Source organism: Otolemur garnettii, unplaced genomic scaffold (genome assembly GCF_000181295.1).
Source record: "Otolemur garnettii isolate 467f Iridium unplaced genomic scaffold, OtoGar3 scaffold00001, whole genome shotgun sequence".
NCBI lineage: Eukaryota > Metazoa > Chordata > Mammalia > Primates > Galagidae > Otolemur > Otolemur garnettii.
Genome location: NW_003852396.1, coordinates 8858717 through 8885963, shown reverse-complemented (window position 1 = coordinate 8885963; position 27247 = coordinate 8858717). Strand labels below are relative to the sequence as shown.

The 27247-nt window shown below is 37.5% G+C and overlaps 1 protein-coding gene and 1 non-coding gene across 4 annotated transcripts in view; one reads left to right on the top strand and one right to left on the bottom strand.

Moving 5' to 3' along the window:
* MRE11 (MRE11 homolog, double strand break repair nuclease) overlaps positions 1 to 27247 on the bottom strand; it is a 65671-nt gene that overhangs the window by 29337 nt on the left and 9087 nt on the right. For 2 of the 3 annotated variants that reach the window (XM_023511455.1, XM_012814190.2), the window contains exons 4-12: positions 21327 to 21487; positions 20686 to 20773; positions 19736 to 19877; positions 17794 to 17908; positions 12454 to 12639; positions 11083 to 11254; positions 9142 to 9222; positions 5147 to 5273; positions 1220 to 1323 (exon numbers count right to left, since the gene is read on the bottom strand). In XM_023511455.1, the coding sequence (XP_023367223.1) occupies positions 1220 to 1323; positions 5147 to 5273; positions 9142 to 9222; positions 11083 to 11254; positions 12454 to 12639; positions 17794 to 17908; positions 19736 to 19877; positions 20686 to 20773; positions 21327 to 21487 (1176 nt within the window). The remainder of the gene's footprint in view (positions 1 to 1219; positions 1324 to 5146; positions 5274 to 9141; positions 9223 to 11082; positions 11255 to 12453; positions 12640 to 17793; positions 17909 to 19735; positions 19878 to 20685; positions 20774 to 21326; positions 21488 to 27247) is intronic. The other variant, XM_023511460.1, reaches the window with a different exon arrangement.
* On the top strand, positions 7202 to 7336 carry LOC111724668. The gene has a single exon (XR_002772930.1). It is a non-coding gene; the product is annotated as a small nucleolar RNA SNORA48 (small nucleolar RNA).

Below are 27247 nucleotides of genomic sequence, written 5' to 3'. Positions count from 1 at the left end.
GTAGAGGTCTCAGTGGCTGGAATACAGAGTCCAGAAACGGCAGGTAATGATTAATCTTAGAGATCAGGTTAACCAGTGTGGAAGGCAGAATAATGCCCACTAAAGATGTCTACACCTTAATCTCTGGGACCTGTGAATATGGGACTTGCGAAGACATGACAAAAGGGAAATAAAGCCATCTGTAAAATACAGAGATTAGCAGAGAGTATCCAGGTGGGGCCAGTGTAATCACAGGGTCCTGAAAAATGGAAAAGAGAGATAGAAAGGAATCAGAGGGAGATATAACTGTGCGAAAATGGTCACAGAGACACACCATTGCTAGATTTGAAGATAAAAGTGGGAATCCAAGAGCCAAGAAATGTAGGCACCTCTAGAAGCTAGAAAAGGGAAGGAACTGGACTTTCCCTTGGAGACGCCATAAAGGAACACAGAATGTCCAGTGAGACGTGTCTAGATGTGTAAGATTTCTACATACATACTTGACGATAATACATTTGTGTTGTTTTAAACCACTACGTTTGTGGAAATTCGTTTCAGCAGCTAACACAACCAGAAGATCTCAGAGTGGCATATATACAAGATAGTAAGTTTGAGTGGTTTCACCCTATGTCTTTATAAAGTAATTCTGAAATTACATCCAAATTTGAGAAAAGTAGATACTGGACTTTTACAGTAGAGATAAAAAAATAGAGCAAGAATAACACCATCAACATAATAGTGATATTATAATGATATTAATAACATTAATTAAGCATGAATTTTTCTAGATGTTTAACAACCACAAATACATGTAATTAGCAGTCACCCTACTTCCTTCACAGAAACATTCTGAGGATTCATTTTGTTTACAGTATCAGTTAAATATATTTTAAATTAAGAAATGTTTAAGAAAGCCATGTTCAAGGCTCAGCGCCCATAGCTCAGTGGGTAGGGCACCAGCCACATACACTGAGGTTGGTGGGTTTGAACCCGGCCCAGGCCTGCTAAACAACAATGACAACTGCAACCATACCAACAACAAAATAGCCAGGCATTGTGGCCAGCACCTATAGTCCCAGCTACTTGGGAGGCTGAAGCAAGAGAATCGCTTAAGCCCAAGAGTTTGAGGTTGCTGTGAGCTGTGACGCCAAGGCACTCTACTGAAGGCAACATAATGAGACTCTGTCTCAAAAAAAAAAAAAAAAGAAAGAAAGCAAGCCATGTTCAAGTAAGAAATTACCTTCTCTGCAGTTTGAAAATACTGTTTTACAAGGTCTTCTACCCTTAGAGTTGTTCCTTCTGAAGGTGGTTTTGTGATAAGCTTCCCAAAGTTGATCTCTTCTTCTAGCAAAAAAGAAATCCATCAAAAAATAGTGGTTTCTGTTATAATGTTAAAGTGGCCAAACTTATTATAGGTTGTCAGCAGAGAAGGTCAAATTTCATCGATACTCAGTTTACTCAACATGGTAAACTGAGGCAAAACCAACCATTTCTGCTGACAGCCACTCTTCTTCCCACTCCCAGTCAGTATTCCTTTTCCAAATCTCCTGCAGCTGCTGGCACCAGGTGGACCACAGACCCCTGGAGGTCCCTTTTAGGATGCACATAGCCAAAACTACTTTCAAAATCATCCTAAGATGCTTTCAGCCTTCTCACTGTCTGTACATTTGTACTGATAATACAAAGCAATCATCATGGGTAAAGCTGTTAGTGCCTTGGGATGAGACAGAGCAGTGGCATAAAACTCTACTAGGAGTCACCACTAAGTACTCACAATTCAAAACGTAAGGAGCCAGTTTAATTTAAGAATGTCCCCGATCTAACAGTTAAAATTATTAATGTAATTAAATCTCAACCCTCAAGTACATATCTTTTTAACATTCTGTAAGACAAATGGGAAGAACACCGAAAGCACTTCTACTGCATTCCTAAAAAAGACAATTGTCTCAAAAATACTTGGTGTAGACTGGAAAGAATTGCTAGGCAGAAAGTCAAAACACACAGGGTCCAGTATAGGCTCTGCCAAAACCCTTACCTGGTAAATGAATATTAAATGTCTGGCAGGCGTGGGATCTGGTGTTAAAAATACAACAATAAAGCCAGGCACAATAGTGCACAGCTATAGTCCCAGCTACTCAGGAGGTAGAGGCAAGAGGATCACCTGACCCTGGGAGTTCAAGATCAGCCTGAGCAACATAATGAGATCCATTCCCAAACACCTTACTGTCTCTTAAAACAAACAAACAAACAAACAAAAAAAAAAAAACATGAAAAAGACACATTCCCTACCCTCAAGAATAAATTATTACAATCCGAGGTTGTGAGTGCCATAGAGAACATGACATGTAGATAAGGACGCAATTATTCTTCTCAAAGAAGGCTGAAAATCATATGCAGGTATCAAAGGCAGTTTATCACCTGAATAAAAAAACTTCAGAACAAGTAAGTTTCACCAAGCAAAAAAGGGAGACAAACATTTCAGGCAGAGAAAAAGTATATACAACAGCCTAGAAAGGAAAGAGGCACAGAGTTTCATGCTTCTTTTGCCAGGTGGCGACGACAAGTAAACAACGATCTTTCTTCATGAACACGATTGCTATATTTTACCACGCCAGACGCTAGTTAAAAGCAGTTACCCACAGTCTATCATCTAATCCTCACAATAATTCCATCAGGCCAACCACGGTTATTATCCTGATTTTGTAGATGAAAAACTGCAGCAGTTTAGTAATTGGCACAATGTCATGCATGCTGCCAAGGGGCAAAGCTGGCCAAGATACAAAACACTTTCAATAATACATACAGAAGTGCCATTGTTTCCAATGAGCAATTTTGCTTTAAACAAATTAAAACAACTCACTAAACAAAACTCAGTATGAATGAAACTCAAAAAAGGTAAGGTACTAATTATATAGTCTGTTTTCTTATGAATGCTACTCCCATAACATTCAAGGAACCGATAAAGATGTGCAATTAAAGTAAACCATTGTCAAGAAGCAACTCCTTAAAATTCATAATATAAAAATACAATTCTCTATTGGCTGGCAACTTGTAGAAGACTGAAACTGGACCCACAACCTTTCACCTCTAACAAAAATTGACTCTCACTAAAGACTTAAACCTAAGACATGAAACCATAAAGACTCTTGGACAGAGTGCAGGAGAAACACTTGAAGAAACTGGTCTGGGAGAAAACTTTATGAGGAGAACCCCCAGGGCAACTGACGCAATACCAAAAATACATTACTGGGATTGATCAAACTAAAAAGCTTCTGCACTGCCAAGAACACAGTAAGTAAAGCAAGTAGACAGCCCTCAGAATGAGAGAAGGTATTTGTAGGTTATGTTTCTGACAAAGGTCTGATAACCAGAATCCACAGAGAACTCAAAAAAAGAACAAGTGATCCCATTTCACTATGGGCCGGAGACCTGAACAGATGCTTCTCTGAAGAAGAGAGGCACATGGTACACAGCCACATGAAAAAATGCTTGTCTTCTTTAATCAGAGAAATGCAAATCAAAACCACTTTGAGATACCATCTAACTCCAGTCAGAGTAGCCCACATAACAAAATCCCAAAACTACAGATGTTGGCATGGATGTGGAGAAAAGGGAACACTTCTGCACTGTTGGTGGGAATACAAGCTAATATGTTCTCTTTGGAAAGAAGTCCAGAGAACACTCAGGGATCTAAAAATTGACCTGCTGTTGGATCCTGCAATTCCTCTACTAGGAGTATATCCAAAAGACCAAAAATCACTTTGAAAAAAAGATATTTGCACCAGATTATTCATCGCAGCTCAATTCGTAATAGCCAAGTCATAGAAGAAGCCCAAGTGCCCAGTGACCCATGAATGGATTAATAAATTGTGGTATACGTATACCATGGAATACTATGCAGCCTTTAAAAAGACTGAAGCCTTTACGTCGTTTATGTTCACATGGAGGGATCTGGCACATATTCTCCTGAGTAAAATGTCTCAAGAATGGAGGAAAAAGTATCCAATGTACTCAGTACTTCGATGAAACCTACTTATATTTACTCACACTTTCTTATGAAAGGAGAGAAATGGAGTGGGAAGGGAGGGGTATTACAGAGGGAGGGTAAAAGGCAGGACCACACCTATGGAGCATATGACAAGGTACAAGTCAAATCTGTCAAGTGTAGAACATAGATGTTTTGGCACAATAGTCAAGTAAATGAGGTGAAAGCTATGTTCATTGGTTTGGTCTAACCATGACAGATTATATTAAAAAAAAAATCAGCACATTGTACCCCACATATGCATGAATATATTCATGATCTATGTGTATGATGTCATGATCTATGACTTAATAAAAAATAAATAAAAATACAATTCTCTGATAAGGATCTTTTCCCCCTAAAACCGTATTATATGAGTTTCCCTTAAATATATGAAAGATTGTTTCAGAATGAATTCACAACATACCCAATTTCTGATCACAATTTGACAGTGAAAACAGAAGCCCATTAAACTTAGGCTAATAAAAACTTAGGTCACTTACTTATAAATAAGGACTGTAGAGTTCCATGAAAATTGTGACGCAACAGCACTAAGGAAAAGAGCCTCTATATTTTACATGATCGATATTTCTTATGAAAAAAAATTATTTCAGTCAGATGTCTTTATTTTATAAATGCAAAAAGGGCAATTAGTTTTAATAACATTTAACTAGAAATTAATTACCTTGATCATCAGAAACATCAAACTATGGTATACCTTATTTCAAAAGTCTGAAGTCTTCCTAAATCACCATATACTTTAAAGCCAAAATATATAATGTAAAAATTAATTTTCTGAAAATTAATAATATATACTAATATTTTGAGCAATAGATCTCTAAAGTCTATGTGTGTCACTACTCAACAGGACTGTTAAAAAAAAACAATGTTTGAAAAGAAAGCCATCCATTTCTTTATTGGTGTCAACAGATTTAAAATGGTATCTAATTAAAAATAAAAAAATAAAAATGATATCTAATTTTTAGATAATGAGAGGTTTAATTATTCTATCTGTCAGTTTATTTGTCTAAGATATTAAAATCATATCTAAACACCTTTCATCATTCTTATATTTTTTTACTAAAGATTAATTACACAAACCCTGTAAGAGCATTTTGTAACCTGTAAAAGTAACTAGCTTACCTGTATTTTCCTTTTGTTCTCTACGCCTAAAAAAATGGATAACGTCCTTTGGATTAGCTACCCGATCCACAAATTGCTGGCTAAAGCGAAGAACACTGAAGGGTTCAAAACCTCCACTGTAGTCCACCTGGAAATACAGAGTAACCATACGAAAGGTAAGTTTAACAGCTTGCTAACTTGTAAGAAACATACTCATTATTCAGTATTTATAGTGCTTATGCTCAATACTATTAAATTTATAAATTTTTACAATACATTTAAAAGATCATGATGGTGTTATAACATTTATCCTATTGAGAAAAGAATGCTTGGAAAGTTTGTGAGCAAAATACTTTGTTCAATGGAATCAAGATAAACAGTAATTTCCAGTGTTGAAATGATTACATCTCCCCATGACATTAATATCTAGGTACCTACCAGGCACCTCATCAAAGGAAGAAGGCAGAATTTCTAAACATATTTCTTAACTTTCAAGACAACAAAACAAAGAACATCAAAATAAAATAACAACCCGGCTTGGCACCCATAGCACAGTTATTATGGCACCAGACACAGCACCAAGGCTGGTGGGTTCGAACCCAACCCGGGCCAGCTAAACAACAATGACAACAACAACAACAAAAAAATGGCTAGGTGTTGTGGCAGGCACCTGCAGTCCCAACTACTTGGGAGGCTGGGGCAAGAAAATAGCTTGAGCCCAAGAGTCTAAGGTTGCTGTGAGCTATGACACCATAGCACTCTACTGAGGTGGACGTAGTGAGACTATGTCTCAAAGAAAAAAAAAAACCATGAAATGACAACCCTACATGTATTAGTTAATTGCTCTATCATCTTAGGGATGTGCCTTCATACTAGACAAAGATGGATGCTGGGAAAATCCAAGTAGAAAAGCCTCCAATCTGTGAGCTTAGAGAATGATTATCTTCAAAATGTGCATCTTGATGGGACTAACAATCTCTTTTAAGGCAGGCTCTATCTAAAAAGTCCATAATGGTAAATAGACCTTACAAAGAGAAGCACCACCTTCCCTTCTAAGACATATGATCATTTTTCCTAAACTAACTATTCTCAAAGTAAGATCCGGGAACCAGCATGCCCCACACCACCAGCTTATCCAGAATGCTCCCCAGCCCAACTAGCACCAACATTTCCGCTCTTCATCATACACAGCACTACCTGCTACGTTTTCTGTTCATTTACCTGGTATCTATTATGTCTCTCCTCACATCTCTACCTCTTGTAAGCTCAACAGATGCAAAACCTCATCTGTTTTAGTGTTGCTGTGTCCTCCAGCATCCATAACAGAAGGAACTCCATAAGATTTGTACAACATATTAATAAATTTTTTTTTTTTTGAGACAGAGCCTCAAGCTGTCCCCCTGGGCAGAGTGCCGTGGCATTACAGCTCACAGCAACCTCCAACTCCTGGGCTCAAGCGAGTCTCCTGCCTCCACCTCCCAAGTAGCTGGGACCACAGGCGCCCGCCACAACGCCCGGCTATTTTTTGGCTGCAGCCGTCATTGTTGTTTGGCGGGTCTGGGCTGGGGATTCGAACCCGCCACCTTAGGTGTACGTGGCTGGCGCCTTAGCCGGTTGAGCTATAGGCGCCGAGCCAACATATTAATAAATTAATGAGACCCCTTTAGTAAATACACTGTAGCTTTGCAGTATTACTTACATGTCAATATCTGCTCTTTTGTTTCATGAATGAATGAATGAATGATTTACTATGTTTAGGTAAAGGAATAAGAATTTCCTATTTATATCTGCTTAGTTCTAATGGTGCCCGCAAACATAGATGAGAAAAATGGTATCTTTTGCTCTGATGAAGACAACTATATGATTTCCTTAAAGTAACTTTCTATTACATACCTAGACCATCTCTATAGTGGTCATATTTTAAGAGACAGAATACTAAATCCTAAAACTCCCCCAAAAACTCTTCAGACATTTTAACAATTAATATACCAGCCTAGCTTTTTATTTGTAATTTTCTGCTCCTAAGAGTCATAAAACCCATTCATTAAATAAACTCAATGTTCTAGGCATTCTGCCTGCCTCAACCTGGGAAGAATAGGCATCTGGTTGGTCATGCCCATCTCCTATCAGCCAGAGACAAAGCAACCCCCTGTTTGTCCCAACTTGGCTTTCCATCTGTGCCCAGGCTTGGTTCATGCCTTGGATATATGGGTTAAAAAAATTAAACAAAAATGTGACTGGTGCTGTAAGAGGTATGTGCAAAATAGAATGAGGACACAGAGGAAGAGGCACCAATGAGGTCAGATCAAGAAAGTCGTTCTTGAAGAGGGAAGCTCCAGGTGGGTACTAAAAGTGTAAGCAAGGAAAAGGGAACTGTGCTCCACATAGCAGGATGAACAGGCACAAAGTTTCCAGGGAAATAAAGGCTACTGGGTCCAGGAAGTTGTTAACTTTTGGTCAGACAAGACTAGAGCTTGAGATGTGCCTGCAGAGAAGGGAGGATAAAAACAAAGAGGTTGATTTAGACCAGATCATAGACTTCCAAGTACTACTTTAAAAAGTTTAGACTTTTTCCTGTCAGTGCTAGGGGATCATTAAGTTGTTTCCAACAGGAAAGACACACAGATGGTATTGTACAAAGATCACCTGGGCATTATGGTGGAGAAAAAGCTAATGATGGGAAGACAAGAGGCAGAGCCCTGGCAGGAAGCTGCAGGAATAATCCAGTAAGTGATAATAAGGACTCAAGTACAGCAGTAACAGTGGGATAGAGAAAAGGGACCAGACCACTTATTGTACATAACGTAATTCATCTGGATCTCATAAATCTATGGTGTACAAACCAAGGGACAAGAGATCTAGTTGCTCAATGTCATATACCTAGTAGCAGTGCCAGAATCAAACCCCAGCAGTCCCACTCTAGACTGAACTGTTTATCCCCTTTACCTCCACGATCTATATCCCAGGATTTCCTAAACTTTAATGTGCATACACATTTCTCAAGAATTTTGTTAAAATGCAGTTGGACTTGATGTGTGGCGTGAGAGTCTTTGTTTTTAGTAATTCCCCAGGTGATGCCAATGCTGCTGGTTTAAGGACCATACTCCTTGAGTACCAGGTTGTTGGGGAACCCTAGATGTACAGATATATCAACATGGAAGTCTAAGTAAAAGTTTAGGAATCATTACTCTGTAGGTGGTTGTAAAAGGCATATACCTAGACTGAAAAAAAGGCTAAGAGTTAGGAAGGGATACAGAGAACTCAGAGAGTGCCAAAGAGTGATTCAGCAAGATGAGAAAAAAAAAAAAATCAACTCAAGTTCACCTTTTCTACTTGCTATGGGAGGTCCCAGCCTTGACTACAGTGACCTGGGGAAGAGAATGTTAAATGAAGAGGACAGGTTATATATGTTTAGGGGCTTGGAAGAGAGTAAGAAAGACAGGGTAGGAACTAGAAGAGAAAAGCACAGAGGTAAAGAGGCCTGTGGTTATTTCTTTGTTTATATCACAATGGAAAAGATAAGCAGGCTCATAGGCATAGAAAAAAATTCAAAGAATAACCAAGTGTATTATGTGTTATGGGGGAGAAAAGGAAAAGAGGAAGGAAAAGAAAGTCAAGTGAGGAGCTCTGCAGAGAAGGTGTGGGAGTGTAATCTTCATGAGGGTGGGGCCGTGGTCAGGTGACAGGGGAGCAGCCTTGAGGGCAGTGAGTGGGTCAGACATGCTCAGAGACCCCAAGAAGGCCAGAGTGAGAGATGGAGAGTTAAAGGTGAAGTCAGAGCTCGCTGGTAATCTATTAAACAGAACAACAATGAGAAAAAAAGAAAATGAGAAAAAGAAGAAATTATCAAATCTAACAAATTATGATTAAGTCAAATCCTTGCAGCTTTATTGTTTTTGCCTCCAATGATGATTGTTCTTTATTATTATAAAGACTCTTCTTACTCCTTTTCCAAAAATCCAGTACACTACTATACTTTGAAAATTAATAGTTTAATTTATGTAAACAGGACTTACTCGCAGTCGTATAAGAGGCTTCTCTGGCTGTCGAGAATTTCCTAGACGTTCCCGTTCAGCATTTTCAAGCATTACCTTAATCTTAAAATAAAAATAAAGATTAATATCAAAGTACTAAATTTTATTTAAATTGGCCGAATAGAAGTTTATATTCCTACCATTTGAATTTCTCTGAACAGCATAACAATCTTTATTTCCTCGGTAATTTAAACACCTGAAATATACCTTCTTCTAATGCTTTCATTAATACTATTCCTTAATGTTTTTCTTCAGAGAAATTATTAATAAAATAATTTTTTCAGTCTCAAAAGCAGTGATTTTCAACTACTGTGCTGTGAGAGGATTTTAGATGTGCTGTGAAAATTTTTAAAGATCATCAATCAAATTATTTTCAAAATAAATTCAAAGTACAGTAAGTATAGTTTTCTTTTTACTCTATTTTTAATCAACATAAATTTAAGTGTGTCACAAAAGTTTAACTATAGGTTCAAGTGTGCTGTGAGATTAAAAGGGTTGAAAAACATTGCTCTAAAGTAATTCTTTTAAAAGATATTTAAAACATTACTCCTGTTCCAATTTTCTACTCATATTTCAATAAGGCTTATTTCATCTTACCAACTAAAAACCAAATAAATCAGGATGGGTGGGAATGGTGGTTCACACCTGTAATCCTAGTATTCTGGAAGACTGAGGCAGGTGCATGGCTTGAGGTCAGGAGTTTGAGACCAGCCTGAGCCCAAGCAAGACCCCTGTCTCTAAAAATAGGCAGGTGCTGTGGTGGGCACCTGTAGTCTCAGCTACTCAGGAGGATGAGGCAAGAGAATCACTTGAGCCCAAGAGTTTGAGATTGCGTGAAATATGATGCCAGGGTGGCAAAGTGAGACTCTGTTTTAAAAAACCAAACAAATGAACAAAAAATCTTGTTTTCTCAGTCATATCATCCATGAAAGACTAACCAGAGTATTTAGGGACCTACCTATCAGTAAAGGATCTTGGGTTATTTATCTTGGAAGAGTTCAAGTTAAAAGAACGTAAGACGAATGTTTTCAAATATCTTACGTTATCTCAAACTATAAGAGGATATGGTTATAAGATTTTAGACCCGAAAGAGATCTGAGAACAAAACCACTTGTTCTTGAGAAGAGAAGCAAGTTACAAGCAGGCAATAATACTAAAAGCCTTTTCACACACATGGTTGTGTGTAGAGTGATTAGATGTCTTCAGATGGCCAATTTCATAGCTGAACAACTCTCATCAGAAAGTGCTTCTGCTGTAATTAAAATCTGCCTCCTTATAACTTGGTTCTGACCTCAGGAACAATACACACAAGTGTTTTTGTTCTCAGATCTTTTCTGTGTCTAAGCTTGTCCTTTAAACTTAACAAAGCATCCAAACAGAACTTTCCATGATGATGTTTTATATCTGCAATATTCAACAGAGTTGCCATGAGCCACATGTGGATATAGAAGACTTAAAATATGGCTGGAACAAGTAAGGAGCTGAATTTTTGATTTAATTTTTATTAATTACATGTAAACAGCCACACATTCTAATGATTATCATACTGGATAGCACAGATCTATAATAAAATCATCCAAGTCAATTCTTTGAACTCAACAAAAAAAATTTTGTTGTGGTCAACAGAGCACATTTTTGCCAGGTACCAGGTCAAACATCTGGGTATTTCAAATGGACCTCTATTACTTTTGTGTCACCATCATCTTCTTTCCTCTCTGTATTCATGTTACCATTCAAAGTACAAAGGATTTAGGTGAAGTTGATTCAGTGGATCTCAAGCAGAGCCCTTCATCCAGCAATAGACTATATACCATCAACTGTTAGGAGAGAGGGGAACCTCTCTCCACTCTAGTAAGTGGTTCATAGGACTGAAATACTCCCTCAACTAAAGTAGGTCTTATTGAATTTATTTAAAAATATTACCTTCTCCAAACAGAAGTTTTGTATGGCTTCGGTTACTTTAGGATTATCTGGGTTAAAAATGTCCGGATGATTAGCCAGAACAACATCCTCCATGAAAAACTGCCGCACTGTCTGAAGAGGAATTTTCTGCATATTCATCTTCCTCCCTTTAATACGCAGCAAACCAACATGTCTGAAATGGAGAGAAATAAAAATCTAGTCACAACGTACATTTCCTCAGGAAAATGTGCACATCAAAGCTATATTACTTCTTACTTTCTTACTTTATAAAAATATTTTTTGATAACATCACATCCTTAAAAATAAATATTTTTGGCAATTTAATACTAACGTTATCATCAAAGGAAAAAATGGTAAACATTCTCCTTCCCCAGAATAAAATCTACTCACCCATTATTTTTTCTGCTTGAACAAATATACAGTTACATGGAAAGACAGGCATAATAGTAAGCAAAATAAAATGTTATCAAGACTAGGAAAGCAGCCCACGCCCAGGGGCTCATGTCTGTAAATCACCTGAGCGCAGGAGTTTGGGACCAACCTGAGGAAAATGAGACCCCATCTCTACTAAAATTAGAAAAACTAGCCAGGTGTTACGGTGGGCGCCTGTGGGTGGACCCAGCTACTCAGGAGGCTGAGGCAAGAGGATCACTTGAGCCCCAGAGTTTGAGGTTGCTGTGAGATATGATGCCCCAGCACTCAACCCCAGGGCTACTAAGATTTTTGTCTCAAAAAGAAAAAAAAAAAAGACTACAAAAGTAGTATGTATAGACTATATTACATATTATTATATATATACACACATACATGATTTCACACCAGAACCATGAAAAAACACCCCAACACACAGACATTCTATGACCATACTCTTTAAACCTATTATCATCATAACAATCAGAACTTGAGTAGATTCAATGGGCAAAACCCATTATAAAAATTAAGTTCAATCACTGGTAAGTATTCTTTTTTGCTACATCATTTCCCCAAAGAATTAAAAGAAATGAAATATGCTATAAAATTGCATTTGTAGTGAGAAAAATCTAAAATGGTCTTAAGGGAATTTGTTTATAAATGGACTTTGTGAAATTAGTCACCACTTACAGCATCTAACTTAAATTTAATAAATAAAAATGTTAGTTTTAAATATGCCTAATGAGTACAAAATCATTAATGCCAATTGGATGACCTGTTATTGAAAATGGCTAAAAAATATTGGAAAACAGTAAGATTATATAGAATAATCAATCTTCATAAATAAATCTATCATATAAATAACAATATTGCTTATACTTTGAACCTAGGAGATGATTAGAATTTTATTATAGCAAGGATTCCTTAAAAATTGACTTGAAATATATAACCATTACTCACTTCTTTATAGCTTCTCCTGGGGAAAGAGCAGTAACCACAGAACTTCCGGGCTGCGATATGTAAAAGAGCTGCTGTTCATTTTTGGTTGGAGCTATTTTGCACTCATGTTCATGGCCCCAGATAACAAGATCAATGAAGTCATCCAAAAATTGTTCTGGAATAAAGTTAGTGCTTCCATGTTTACTCCTATACCAAGATTTTGAAAAATAAATAATGTAAATTCACAGCGATTTAGAAAACTTTCATATTAAATACACCTATATAGGACTTTTCCTCCATTTACTAAAGATTTATTACCTCATTCTATGTGCCAGAAACTGTGCGAGAGATTGGAAATGGAAAGATAATTAATAGACCTCAAGAGGTTTACAAACTTCAGAATACAAACAAGTGGAAACCCTAAAAAAAGGAAGCAGTCGATTCTACATTTAGGGGAAGATCATCAAAGGTTTTACACAGGTAGGAATCCCCCTTGGCCATATCAGAAAAGCATAAGCTTTGTCAATAGCTGAAATCTATAAATCAGTATAATTATATACTGAAAAAATACAGAAAACGAAAATGAGTTGAGTACAAATGTCCAATAATTTTTAATGTCATCTTTTACTAATTATAAAAATGGGAGTGAAACTGTTAATCTTACATATGAGATAAGAGTTTTAATATAAATTATCACATAAATGATTTGCAAGAGGGACTCTACCTAACAAATGCATCCATTGTAACCTAGTTGTTGGTACTCTCATGTTAACCTGAAATAAAAAATAAATAAAATGATTTGTAAACTCTAGTGTTATACCTAGACCAGTTATTTAAGGATATGTGAAATCCAAGAAAGAAAAACACACAAGTGTCCTCTAGTGAGGGGAGAGTAGAAGGGAGCGGGGAGGTGGGAGGTGACTGGTGAGACCCTGCCTCATGTGCACGGTGTGGGGGTGTTCAGTGCACCCCCTGGGTGAAGGGCTCAACTATAATTTGAACTGTACCTTAGAAATGAAAACAATGTAACCTAAACATTTGTACCCTCCTATCAATCTGAAATTTAAAAAAAAAAAAAGAATATTCTTTAGAAACAAAAAATTTTTAAAAAGATACATGAAATCTCAAGTGAAGACAAGAAGAAAAAGTTTCCCTTAACGTTAACTTATCATCAGAGATTTAAGTTAAAGTGTTCAAGTACTTCAACTTAACATTCACTTAATCCAAATTAATAGTCTTTCATTTGCCCAACAAATACTTACTCTCAACTTTATGCTAGAAATGCTAGGCTTCTTCAAGATTGAAGACACCAAGTCTTTGTTGTAGCATAGGATATAAACAATATATGTTGAGCATCCCTAATCCCAAAATTTAAAATACAAAACTTTTTGAGACGTAAGTAGAAAATTCCACATAAGTACTTAACACAAACTTTGTTTCATGAACAAAATTATTTAAAATCTTATATAAAACAACCTTCTGGTTATAAGTATAAGGTACACATGAAATATAAACAAATTTTATGTTTAGGTATGAGTCTCACCCCAAGATATCATTATACATATGCAAATACCCAAAATCCAAAAAATTCCCAAATCTGAAACATTCCTGGTCCCAAGCATTTTGGATAAGGGATACTCAATCTATAATACAAAATACATGTGTGCATGTGTGTATGAGTGGGTGTGTATGTGACCTGTCAGGCAGTGATGGGTACCATAAAGAAAAATAAAAAGTTACATGAGGGACATATTACCCTCCATATATATGGGGTAGCCAGGAAAGGCCTCTCTGACAAGTACCAAGGAGCAGAGAACTGAAAGGAAGGATCGGTTAGCAAGAGAAGAAAGTCCTGGGCAGGAGAAGAGCAGAGAGCAAAAGTGCTAAAGCAAGAAAGTGTTCAGTAAGTTCAAGACTAGCAAGATCAGTGTGGCTACGCAGAACGAATGCAGAGAAGACAGAAAATCAAATGAGTGGCCAGAAAATTTTTTTAATGTAAAAACACACAACTAGGGAATGAGATTATCACAATAAAGAAACTCTCAAATATAACATGATGCCATTCCGCCTGCCTTCGCTGAGTGCTGGCTCTAATTTGTGACTTAGAAGCTAATCAAAACATCCTTGTTGAAAGATTTTGCATAACAAAGTCCTCTTCAGATTCTTCCTTCTTTTGCACACAGGAGAAAAACCCAATGATGTAAAAAAAAAAAAAAGAAGAGAGAGAGAGGAATAAAACACAGAAGACTCAAGAATTCCCACCCAATCAGAAAAAACCTTCTGTTTTTAAAACAACAAGAAAAGAAGTATCTAAAGCTGCACAAGGTAACAGACAAATCTAAGGGCATTAAAGAAGAATCCCACAACCACAATGCAGGGACTGGGGAGGAAAGAGCTAAGTAACTTTGGAAAATGGTATTTTGACTAGATATACCAAGGCTAAAGACTAAAATAACTTACATAAACACTGTACCCAATTTGGCAGATTTGTTTCTGATGGGGGTATGGGTTAGCAATTTTGAAATTACTTTATATGTAAACCTGCACTGAAAAAAAATAAGTCAATATATTGGAGATAATGTAATCTAGGTTTCAGTTAGCAAAAGAAGTCATAAGTAAAGAAAGGGGGAAGACACAGAGAGACCCTGTGGGGCTGGATTAGAAGATGAATTTGCAATTATTTCTTTAACACACAGTTAGATACAGAAATACAGATGTGGATGTATATGTATGGGTTACTATACATAATTGTATATTTACTTAGCTTTATTCACTGGGAGGGTTTATATATACTTAGCTGGATATTTGTTAGCTTTATTCAGTGGGGGGGGGGGGGTGTTAAGAGAGCCCAGTAGCAATAAGACACTCAGTACCCATATATGGGTTTCTGAACACCACAATTAAAGGAGCTAGAAACTCCTTAGAGAAGTGGTTGATTCCAGGTCTAGGGCAGAAAAATACAAGAGCTTGGAACATCTTGTGGTGCTGTAATGATCAAAGTGGAAACAATCCAAGGAACAGTAAGGATTAAAAAAAAAATGACAGTATTGAATTATAACTCAAAGAATAAAATAAAGATCCTTAAATCCATAATAATATAAATAAAATGAATAACTGAATAAGTAAATAAATGGGGAAGCAGAAGAGACAGAAGTTCTTTACAAAAGAATTCCAATTAATAAATACAGAAAGAGGCTCAGTGCCCATAGCACAGTGGTTACAGTGCCAGCCACATACACTGAAGTTGGCAAGTTAGAACCTGACCCCGGCCAGCTAACCAACAATGACAATTGCAACAAAAAATAGCCAGGTGTTGTGGCAGGTGCCTGTAGTCCCAGCTACTTAGGAGGCTGAGGCAAGAGAATTGCTTGAGCCCAAGAGTTTGAGGTTGCTGTGAGCTGTGACAATACAGCACTCGACCAAAAGCAACATACTGAGACTCTGTCTCAAAAATAAATAAATACAGAAAGAATGAGGGAAATTTAAAAAAATCGCTATTACAGCACTACAATAGTAGTGGAGATAAGATCACCAATGGATAGATCTTGGGTGAAAGTTTAAAGTGAAACAGGATATTTGGATAGTCTCAAAGTATTTTTCTCAAAATATTTATTAATTGTGAAATAGAAAATGGGAAATTTACATTGATGAAATCAGGTATGCACCCCCATAATCAAATGATCAAGGCTAACATCACCAGCAATGAGATGAATCAACAAACTACGCTGACTACCCTTTCCTCGTACCAATGCTGCCATTCTACCTTTCATCCTGGCTTAAATTCCCAGAATTCCTTATGGGTTTTCCTTCCAACTTATCGCTACTTTAGCATAGTACAAAGTGTGGTAGAACTGGGAAGCACTAAGCAAGAGAAAGAACAACTCCTAGTGGTGAAAAGTTACGTGGAGACCACACACATCAAAACTCTGGCCTGCTCCTTCTTTGAAACTCACAATGTTCATTCAAGAACTCACACACAAGAAAACAAAGTCAGACTCCTAATCCTTTCTTTTACCCAACACTTAGCATAAATTTGTATTCAATAAATGCACAGTCTGCATCTAGTAAATGTGTTCAATAAATATAGCTGGCCCTCTGTATTTACCATTTCTCAGATTCAACCAATCATGCATCAAAGATATTTAAAAACCAAAAAGTAAGAGTACAATAAAAAATACAAATTTTAAAAAGCAATACAGTATGACAAGAATTTACATAGCATATGTTGTATCATAAGTACTCTAGATTTAAAGTATATAGGAGGGTGAGTATAGATTATATGCAATTACAGTAGAACTTCCATATTTGACCACATCCCTACACTGCCCATCTCCTTAAGTTGACCTAATTTTCAAAGACTGGATATGCACCACATGTACACAGGGGTACAGTAGGCCTAGTTCCTTACGTTGACCACTTCCATACATTGAGCAGTTTGTTGCAGTCCCTTGGGTGGTCACTTTACAGAGTTCTATTATACTACTCCATTCTATGCAAGCATCTGAGGATTTTTAAATCCACGGGGCATCCTGTAAACCATCCCCCACTTTGACTACAGAGGGATGACTGTAATAAATCATATAATCAGGCCTTAAGTCCCTGAGATTCATTCTCTACAACTTCTCAGGTTTGACCCTCCCACATAACTGCCATCACCTTCACAAGCTCATTTTCACTGTAGTGCTCACATAGGAAATCTTGCTTTCTCAAGTTTCTCTTCCTTTCAATCCATCCTATACTCTAATGACAGATTAGACTTCTTAAAACTAACAGAAGAAAGCTAATCTAGCTATATTTACATATTCCGGAAAAACACTTGCATATATTTACCAGGAGATGTGCATAAGAATGTTTGTAACAGCCAGGTTTATAAAAACAAGAAAATCAGAAATGAAATGTTCATTAACTGTACACAACAGTAAAAATTAATTACATTTCTAAGCAGCAAGGTGAATGAATCTCAGAAATGCTGAGAAATAAAATAACTGTAAAATATACAGCATAACACAATTATGGATGTATTTGTGATCAAATAATAAAGAAAAGCAATGGTATGATTAATCTAAAATTAAAAACAACAGAAGGAAGATAAGATAATGTATTGATAAGATTCTACATTTTTGCTGAATTCAGGAATATTGATTTTATGGTTATTATTATGGCTTATCCACAAGCTACATATATTCTTTTACAGGTATTAATTTATACAAAGAAAAATTTCAAAATGAAGTCACACAAAGCCAAGTTCTGCCTGATCCTGCACTACAACCTTGAAAGAGTAAGGCCATTTTACTGAAGGAGCTTCCAGAGATTCAGGGAATCTCAGTACTTGGATCAAAATTTTTCAGAGAATACTTTTACCTGTTCTGATGAATCACAAATAAGTTAAACCAAGAGTTCTCCTCTTCTTTTGGTCTCAACATTGTTACTTTTTTATTGACAAACATTCGATAGAGCCTTTCATCTGGAATGGAGCCTGAAATGGACATATCATTATTTTAAAATTATTTTCTTACTTGAGTTTAAAAAAATGAATGTATTTGCTTCTAAATAATGTGCTACTCAAAGTATTTCATTTTACTGTTTAGAGATATATTTGAATTCTGGAATCATTTATTAATGAGTAGCTCCAGTTTTTGATGACAGACAGCTACTAGGTACATTCAAAAAATACTTTCCATTTCAGGCACATATACCTTAAAATAAACAAAATGTGGAATAAAAATGTGAGAGGGCTATGCTTAAATTCTTATTTAAACTTCTAGTAATGTTTTTCATTATCCCTTTATTATAAATTATAAGTATATATACTTTTGAAGTAACATATACATTATAACATGCATAGAACTAGATATTGAAAGGGATGAGATTTTTAAAAAGTATTTAAAAACACAACATTCTTATTCATATTGTAAAAGCACAAAAATAAAAGTATTATGCTTTTTAATAAAACAATTCTTCTAGTACTCCATAGGCTCAGCTTGGTTTAGTGAAAAAGATCAACAAAAACAAGTCAAGAAAATAACTATAAACTGTAAATACTATAAAAGGGGGGAAGCCAGGACCTTAAGACGGAGAATAACAACACAGGCAGGGTTGGGAGGAACAAGGTTGACACTTCAAACACTGATTAAAGAGGTTTCAGAAGAAAAGCTAACCATGCAGAAGCACAGGAACTAGAAGTGGCCCAGCTCCCCAAGGGAGTTCCTTGGCATGGCCCATGGCATAGCCGGCTGAGGTAGAATGCAGAACATATAACTGAGACAAAAAAGTGCAGGTATTCAAAGTCCAGGACATTAGGAAGTTAATCTAGGTAGGGGCTGAAGCACCGAGAAACTCACAAAATTAAAGGTAGGTGGGTAGGTAAAAAGTTTGAGGGAAAGAGAAAGACAAGTTTAGCCCAGCAGAGTAAGCTTCAAGGGAGCAGAGTATCTGCAGGCAGGAAGGGACGTGGTGTGGGGAGCAAGAACAGTAATCTCCTCCACTGCCCAAAAGCCATGGGTAAGAGAACCACACAGAACACAGAACCTCAGAGTCCAACTGGGCAACATTCAGAGAAGAGAATGGCGACACTCAGGACTCTGCCAATTATACGAGTTCTAGAGTTTATAGGGAAGTGTTGTGGTAAGGGTACAGGGAGGAGACAGAGTCCACTTATGGAAAGAAGAACAGGACCAATAAAGAGACTGGGGAAAATGGATGACTAAAGAGATGTGTTTCTGGCAATGATTGAGAAATAATGTCTTTAGTCTGAATACAGGAGAAGAAACCTTTTTCAGGAGATTTGTTCCCTAATGTTGAAGTGATTAAAACAATTGTTAATAGTTTTTTTTAATGTATATTTCATTTCATGCTCTATCAATTGCAAAATCAGACATAATGCCCAGATCTCATTTTCCATATCTAAAATATAAATGACCATGATTTTCTGCTTGCTAGATTATGAGAGCTGCACAAGGGCTGTCAGCTAGTGGTTACTGTGTTGGACCATGAAGCTTTAGACCATTCAAAGACTTTCAAGAGATCAAAAAGGACTTTTGCTAATTATTCTATAATTTTGGGTTCTACACGTGTATATCTGAGGCTAAAAGGCAAAAATACAACGTAAAGGAAAATATTTTTTATCAGAACTGCTATTTTTTTAATTCCAAAAAATTTTTACCAAAATCTTTCATTTTTTACATTTACCAACGAGAAATAATCAGATTTGCCCCACTTTTACCAAAGTTATCTCCAAAATTTGGTTTCCTAATTGTTTAAACAATCTCTTATTGATCTAAATAATAAAATAAAACCATCTTACCTAAGCCATACAGTGCAATTTTTGTGCTTCCTTTTTGAAGCAAAACTGGACTAATGTCTATCTTTTCCACAGACATTGAACGTCCAAAGTGATTAACAAATCCAGCACAACTTAAAATATCCAGGGCACAGAGTGTGTCTGCCTATGCAAAATAATTTCAAGAATATGAATATGAATATAAAAATAAGTGCTCTGTAAGCATATTGCCTGTTAAAAGCATACTCCAAATACTAGTTACAAAAACACAGATGAGGATAATGTCTTCTCAAAACAAAATTGCATAAGTAAAGGTATTTGCTACCTTTTTTCTGTTATAAATCATTTATAGCAACTGGAATCACATGCTAAATACAAAGTTAACATCTCATCAAAGCTTATCATGATGCCTTGGCCACTAAAGGCATGAAATAAATGCTTTGTAATATATTAAACAGACTTCTGTAAACCTGGGGAACAAAGACTACAAATAATTAGAAATTCATAATGACCAGGTAAAAGATATTTTTGAGTTTAAGGTCTCTAATTTTATTGCCACATCAAATATGTATTAGATAAATTAATTTAGATTTTTAAATGTTCATGAAACAATCATCTTCTGTGAGATTTTACAAGACAGATATAAAGCAACAATAAACTATAAAGCAATTTAAAAATAAATGTTAGGTATGTATTCCCACGCTTAGCACTCATAAAATAAAAACATACCTCTTACACAAATTCTTATTCCAGATTTTTAAATAAAAGCTTACATAAAATGATTAAAAAGTCACTGATGATTGCATTAATGTACACAGCTGTGATTTAATAAAATTAAAAAAAAGAAAAAGGGAACAATTTAAAAAAAAAAAGTCACTGACTACAAATTGCTAAGAAAAGGGGGAGGAATATTTTCCACAGATAAACTAAAGTGAATGTTTCTAAAATTTGAACTATAAGAAAATAATAATTACCCCTGTGGGATCATCATGATTGCCGTGAATACTAAACACTGGAATTGAAATGTTGAAATTGCCATCTTGGTAGTTCACCCATGGAAACCTTAAAAAAAAAAAAAGTTAATTAAGGTTTCTAAAAGCTATTTTCCCTAGGATTCTCCTCCAAAATAGTGATGTAATCATAGGCAAACTATATGATCTACATCGGCGAATGACCACTAGTTCAGAGCTTTAAAAAAAAAAACATAAGCACCAATACATCTCAATTAAAGTTTGAAATAACAATTAGTGGTGCTTCTGAATAGCATGTAAGAGTGGCATGCCTGATTAATGAAAAGTAATGATTAACAGGCCTTCAAAATTATGAAAACCTCTGTGTAAGGTTTTTATTTGTAGAAGAGGGAAAGAAAACCCATGTACTTCAGAATCCAAAAGACCTAGATTAAAACTGTTCAGTTCTATCATTACTACCTGTGCAACTCAGTGGCCTGCAAGCTCCAGCCTCCAGCTCTTCCTTTCAGAGGCAAGAATGTTAGCAATTTCTAGTACATCTTTTAAAACGATCTTATACCTATACAAGTTTATCTGTTTGTGTATCTTCCATAGAAAGTATCATACACAAGTAATCATTCACTCAAGGACATAAATATACTTACTTACTAAAACCAAAGTTAACTGACTGATCGCTGATAATTTCAAACTGGACAGGACGATCACCCATACAGTATTTTCTTAACAGCTCGAGGCAGGTATGTAATGTTTTCCTTGAGGGCTTATTTTCATGAAAAAGATCACCACCTAACAAAATAAAATCCACCTAATCAACAGAAAATGATGTTAAAATTAGTATGTTTTACAGATAAAATTTTTATAAACTATAGATGAAAGAAGTAGAAAAAAATCTCACAAAAGACACTATTATGTAAGATGATTTAAAATTTTATATTTTATTTCATCAAAAGGCCTTCCAATCTGGCAACTAATCTCAGTTCAATGTAGGTTACCAAGCCATCTTCAAAAAAGCCATCTTTGGCCATGCAAGGTGGCTCATGCCTATAATCCTAGCATTCTGGGAGGCTGAAGTAGGTGGACTACTTGAGCCCAGGAGTTCCAGACCAGCCTAAGCAAGAGTAAGACTCCAGTGTATACTCAAAATAGAAAAAAATAGCCAAGCACTGTGGCAGGTGCTTATAGTCCCAACTATTTGGGAGGATAAGCTCAAGAGTTTGAGGTGGCTGTGAGCTATGATACCACGACACTCCACCGAGGATGACAAAGTGAGACACTGTCTCAAAAAAGAAAAAAAAAAAGCTATCTCCAAATCGCTACACCAAGTCGCTTACTTAGTGCACCCAAGACGATAATGTTCCTTTTTGTATTTCAAATCTAATATAAACTTAGCACTTTCAAAGAAGGCATATGGAAGAGATACCAAATTCAATTCCAATTATCTAACTCATTTAACAATTATTTATAGAGTTCCTACAGCTATCAGTACCTAAGGAAATAGCAACCTACAAAATAAATGACATCCTTGTCCTCATTAAATACTGAAATTTAAACTCTTAATTATGCACAGGAACACCAAAATACATCCCAGATCACAGTGGCTGTATGTTGACAACGGCAGTTAGGGGAATTTCAATAAAAATGTGGGATTTATGGTAGACCTTCAAGAAAAACCATGATTTAAGAAATAAGAAAGCAAAAGGTTACAGTCAAAGGCACAAATCAACAAAACAAACAAAAATATATTAAGGAATGAGTAGCTATTGCTTAATAGTTATCACTTCTGCAAAATACAGAGTTCTGGAGGTTGGTTGCACAGTACTATGAACTAACACTACTGAACTGCATACTTAAAAATGGTTAAGACGGTATATTTTAAGTTATGTATATTTTGCCACTATTAAAGCATTTTTTAAAAAATATTTTTTACATGCCAGGCATGGTGGCTCACACCTGTAATCTCAGCACTTGGGAGGCCAAGGTGGGTAGCAGGTTCAAGACCAGCCTGAGCCAGAGTGAGACCCTGTCTCTATAAAATAGCCAAGGGGACAAATGAAGGCAAGATGGCCGACTAATGCCAGCTTTCAGCAGAGGCTCACGTCCAGAAGGAGAAATAATGTCTAAAATAACCCAATAAAGCAGAAGATCAGGAGCTGAGCTTAGAGAGAGGATCAACAGGTTCCCATCACCCCAGCTGCAGCAAGCTGGGACTCCAAGGAAATAAATTTCAGGTACAAAACCCATCCCCAAAGAGGACAGGAATCCTTCCCCTCCCCCTCACCCCCAGGAGAGCAGCTTGAAGCTAGGAGAGAACAGAGAGGACCTTTTGTTTCACCAAAGGGAAGAGAACGACTGAGACTGAGGGCAGGACTCCCTCCAAGGAGAGATACCTCGACAAGCCCAGGCAGTCTTTTGCCTGGGCCAAAAGTTGATCTAATATTCTCCCTACCTTCCTGAACTTCCAGTCTACCCCTCCCCCCTCTTCTGGCAGTCTGGAAGACTACCCCCTACAAAATCCAGAGCAGATTTTTGCTAGGGCGGGGCACCTCATGAGCTGTGGGACGGTTGGTCTGAAACTTAACTTTAATAGAGGTGGGGAGTCACAGAGGAGAGAGACTTGCCCTGTCTTGGCCACCGGCTCCTCAGCTGAGCTGGCTCAGCTCCCCACCGGGTTCCTGTGAACTGCAGCCCCAGCCACTCCCGCTGGGTTCCTGTGACCCATGTGGCACATCTCTGGTGACTCCCCGGGCTCCTGTGACCCATGTGGCTGTGGCCAATAATTCTGCCCTCCAGCTCCTGAGACCCGTGGCCTACTGGCCACAACTCCTGCCCAGCTTCTGCAACCTGTGCACGGCCGACTCCCACCCAGCTTCTGCAACCCATGGCCACCAGTGGCTCGCAGCCAGCAACTTCTGCCCAGCCCCTGCGACCTGGGTTGTAGAGGCTCCGACCCCCAGCTCCAGTGACCCACAGCCCCAGGGCCAGGGACTCTGTGCTTCATTCAGCTCTCTGCCAGGTTCCTGAGACCCACAGCCTGTGGCTGGCAACTCTGGCCTGGCTCCTGCAACCCCAGAAGCCCCCAGAGGCTGGCAAATCCATCCTCCAGCTTCCAATAAGGCTCCTGCGGCCTGGGCCAGGGATCAGCAGCTCTGCCCTCTGGTTCCCCACCCAGTTCCTGTGACTCTTGCAACCAGTGGCAAGGCTCTCCAGTTCCCCGTGGACTCTACACAGCAATACCCCAGACCAGCAGCACCACCCCCGACAGTGGTGGCAGCTCCATGGGCCCTCCCACTGTGGTCAAACTGAGCTGCCAGTGGATGCCCGCTGCCTAGATGCTGAAGACTTTTTGAACTCTCTCACCTGATCAATGTTTGTGTCAACTGGTACAATTGGTTTAGAACTCTTAACCTGAGCCAAACACCTGGGGACCAACCAAGGTTGGACCCTGGTTGTGTTGTCATGGGAGTGTGGAATTCTCCCCTTCCAGCTGTTACTTGTGGTGGGTAGGGGTATCTTAGTTGCTTATATATCTTAACAGCTGAGATTTCAGCCCAAAGCCACTGATTCACTACACTAGACAGAGACTAGCCCCACTATTCTTGGTCAGCCCCATCTAGCCCCACCACACCAAACAGGTGCCCAGAGTTTCAGGCTGTAGTTCTGAAGGGGACCTTTGTAAAGCTCTAAGGGTAAAGTGGCAATCACCAATCCCAGTTCCTTGGTAAAGGGCTGGTTAATTACAACTCCGGGAACCCTCAATTCAATTTTCACCTTGCCAGCTTCTCTAGACAAACAGTGAAAAATAATCATGGGGTGGAATCAGCAGAAAAACTCTGGCAACATGAATAATCAGAGTAGAACAACTCCACCAAGGAATGACAAAGGAGACACAACAGAAGATGCCATTCATAAACAAATGGCTGAGTTGTCAGAAATCAAATTCAGAATTTGGATTGCAAATAAGACTAACAGAATGGAGGTAAAGATGGAATTAGAAATTCAAGGAGCAATTCAAAAGTTGTCTCAAGAATTCAATGAATTCAAAGATAAATTCACCAAAGATTTTGACACTTTGAGGCAATAACTTGTGGCCCTCAAGGATCTGAGAAATACAGTAGAATCCCTCAGTAACAGAATGGAGCAGGCAGAAGAAAGGATCTCTGACATTGAAGATAAAGCTTTTGAATGCTCCCAAATGCTCAAAGAAGAAGAGAAGTAGACACCAAAAATGGATCGTTCCCTGAGAAAACTGTGGGACCACTCCAAAAGAGCAAACATTCGCCTCATAGGAATCCCTGAAGGAGAAGAGGATGGTCCAAAAGGCACAGATACGCTACACCAAGAGATAATTAAGAACTTCCCAAGCATGGCAAGATACTGAAATTCAGAGAGTAAACAGTTTTAGAACCCCAGCATGACTCAACCCAAATAAAGCATCTTCTAGACACATTTTAATTAACTTCACCAAAGTTAATATGAATGAGAAAATCCTGCAAATAGCCAGATGTAAGAAAATCATAACGTACAGGGGAAGAAGATTAGAATGACTGCAGATTTTTTTTTTTTTTTTTTGAGACAGAGCCTCAAGCTGTCACCCTGGGTAGTGTCATGGCGTCAAGGCTCACAGCGATTCTCCTGCCTCCACTTCCCATGTAGCTGGGATTACAGGCGCCCACCACAACACCCAGCTATTTTTTTTTTTTTTTTTTTTTGGTTGCAGCCGTCATTGTTGTTTGGTGGACCCCAGCTGGATTCGAACCTGCCAGCTCAGGTATATGTAGCTGGCGCCTTGGCCACTTGAGCCTTCAAGCCAGAAGAGGATGGTCACTGACCCTCAGTCTCCCCAAACAAAACAACTTTCAGCCCAGGATCCTGTATCCAGCTAAATTGAGCTTCATTTATAATGGAGAAGTTAAATACTTTAATGACATACACACATTGAAGAAATGTGCCATAACCAAACCAGCTCTTCAGGATATCCTCAGACCCATCCTCCATAACGACCAGCACAATGCTCTTCCACCAAAGTAAACTCACTCTGAAATTCTTGACCAAAACCCAATTTCCACAGTGGTGAAAAGATTTAAAATTTCCACTGGACTTTTGAAAAACTTGACATCCAAAATACTACCAGGCTTATCAATATTCTCAATTAATGTGAACGGCTTAAACTGTCCTGTTAAGAGGCACAGGTTGGCTGACTGGATACAAAAACTCAGGCCAGATATCTGCTGCATACAAGAATCTCATCTTACCTTAAAGGATAAATATAGATTCAGGGTGAAGGGATGGGCATCTTTAATCCAGACAAACGGAAATCAGAAAAAAGCAGGGGTGGCAATTTTATTTGCAGACACACTAGGCTTTAAACCAACAAAAGTAAGGAAAGACAAGGATGGTCACTTCATATTTGTTAAGGGAAACACTCAACATGATAAGGTATCAATTATTAACATTTATGTGCCTAACCAAAATGTTCCTTAATTTATAAGGGAGACTCTGACAGACATGAGCAATTTAATATCTTCTAGCACCATAATAGTTGGAAATGTTAATGCCCCTTTGGCAGTGTTGGATAGATCCTCCAATAAGGAACTCAGCAAAGAAACTTTGGACTTAAACTTCACCATCCAACAATTGAATTTCATAGACATCTACAGAACATTTCATCCTAACAAAACTGAATACACATTCTTCTCATCAGCCCATGGAACATCCTCCAAAATTGATCACATCTTGGGTCACGGTCTAACCTCAGCAATAAAAGTATAGAAATTATTCCTTGTATTTTCTCAGATCATCACACAATAAAAGTTGAACTCACCAGTAACAGGTATCTGCATAGTCATACAAAGACATGGAAACTAAATAACCTTACGCTGAATGACAGCTGGGTCATAGATGAGATAAAGAAGGAAATGCCAATTTTTTGGAACAAAACAATAATGAAGACATGGATTATCAGAACCTGTGGCATATTATAAAGGCAGTCCTAAGAGAGAAATTTATTGCAAGCCTTCCTCAAGAAAATGGAAAAGACAGGAAGTCAATAACTTAATGGGACATCTTAAGCAACTGGAAAAAGAACATTCCAACCCCAAACCCAGCAGAAGAAAATACATAACTAAAATTAGAGCAAAATTAAATGAAATTAAAAACAAAAGAATTATTCAAAAGATCAATGAATCAAAAAGTTGGTTTTTTGAAAAACTCGACAAAATTGATAAACTTTTGGTCAAACTAACCAAAAATAAAAAATTAAAGTCCATAGTATCATCAATCAGAAATCACAAAGGCGAAATAACAGACACCTCACAAATTAAAAAAATCCTTAATGAGTACTACAAAAAACTTTATTCTCAGAAATATGAAAATCTGAAAGAAATTGACCACTACCTGGAAGCACACCAACTTCCTAGACTTACTCAGAAAGAACTGAAAATGCTGAACAGACCTATATCAAGTACTGAAATAGAATCGATTATACAAAATCTCCCAAAAAAGAAGAGTCTGTGGCCAGATGGCTTCACATCAGAATTCTACCAAATCTTTAAAGAGAAATTAGTAC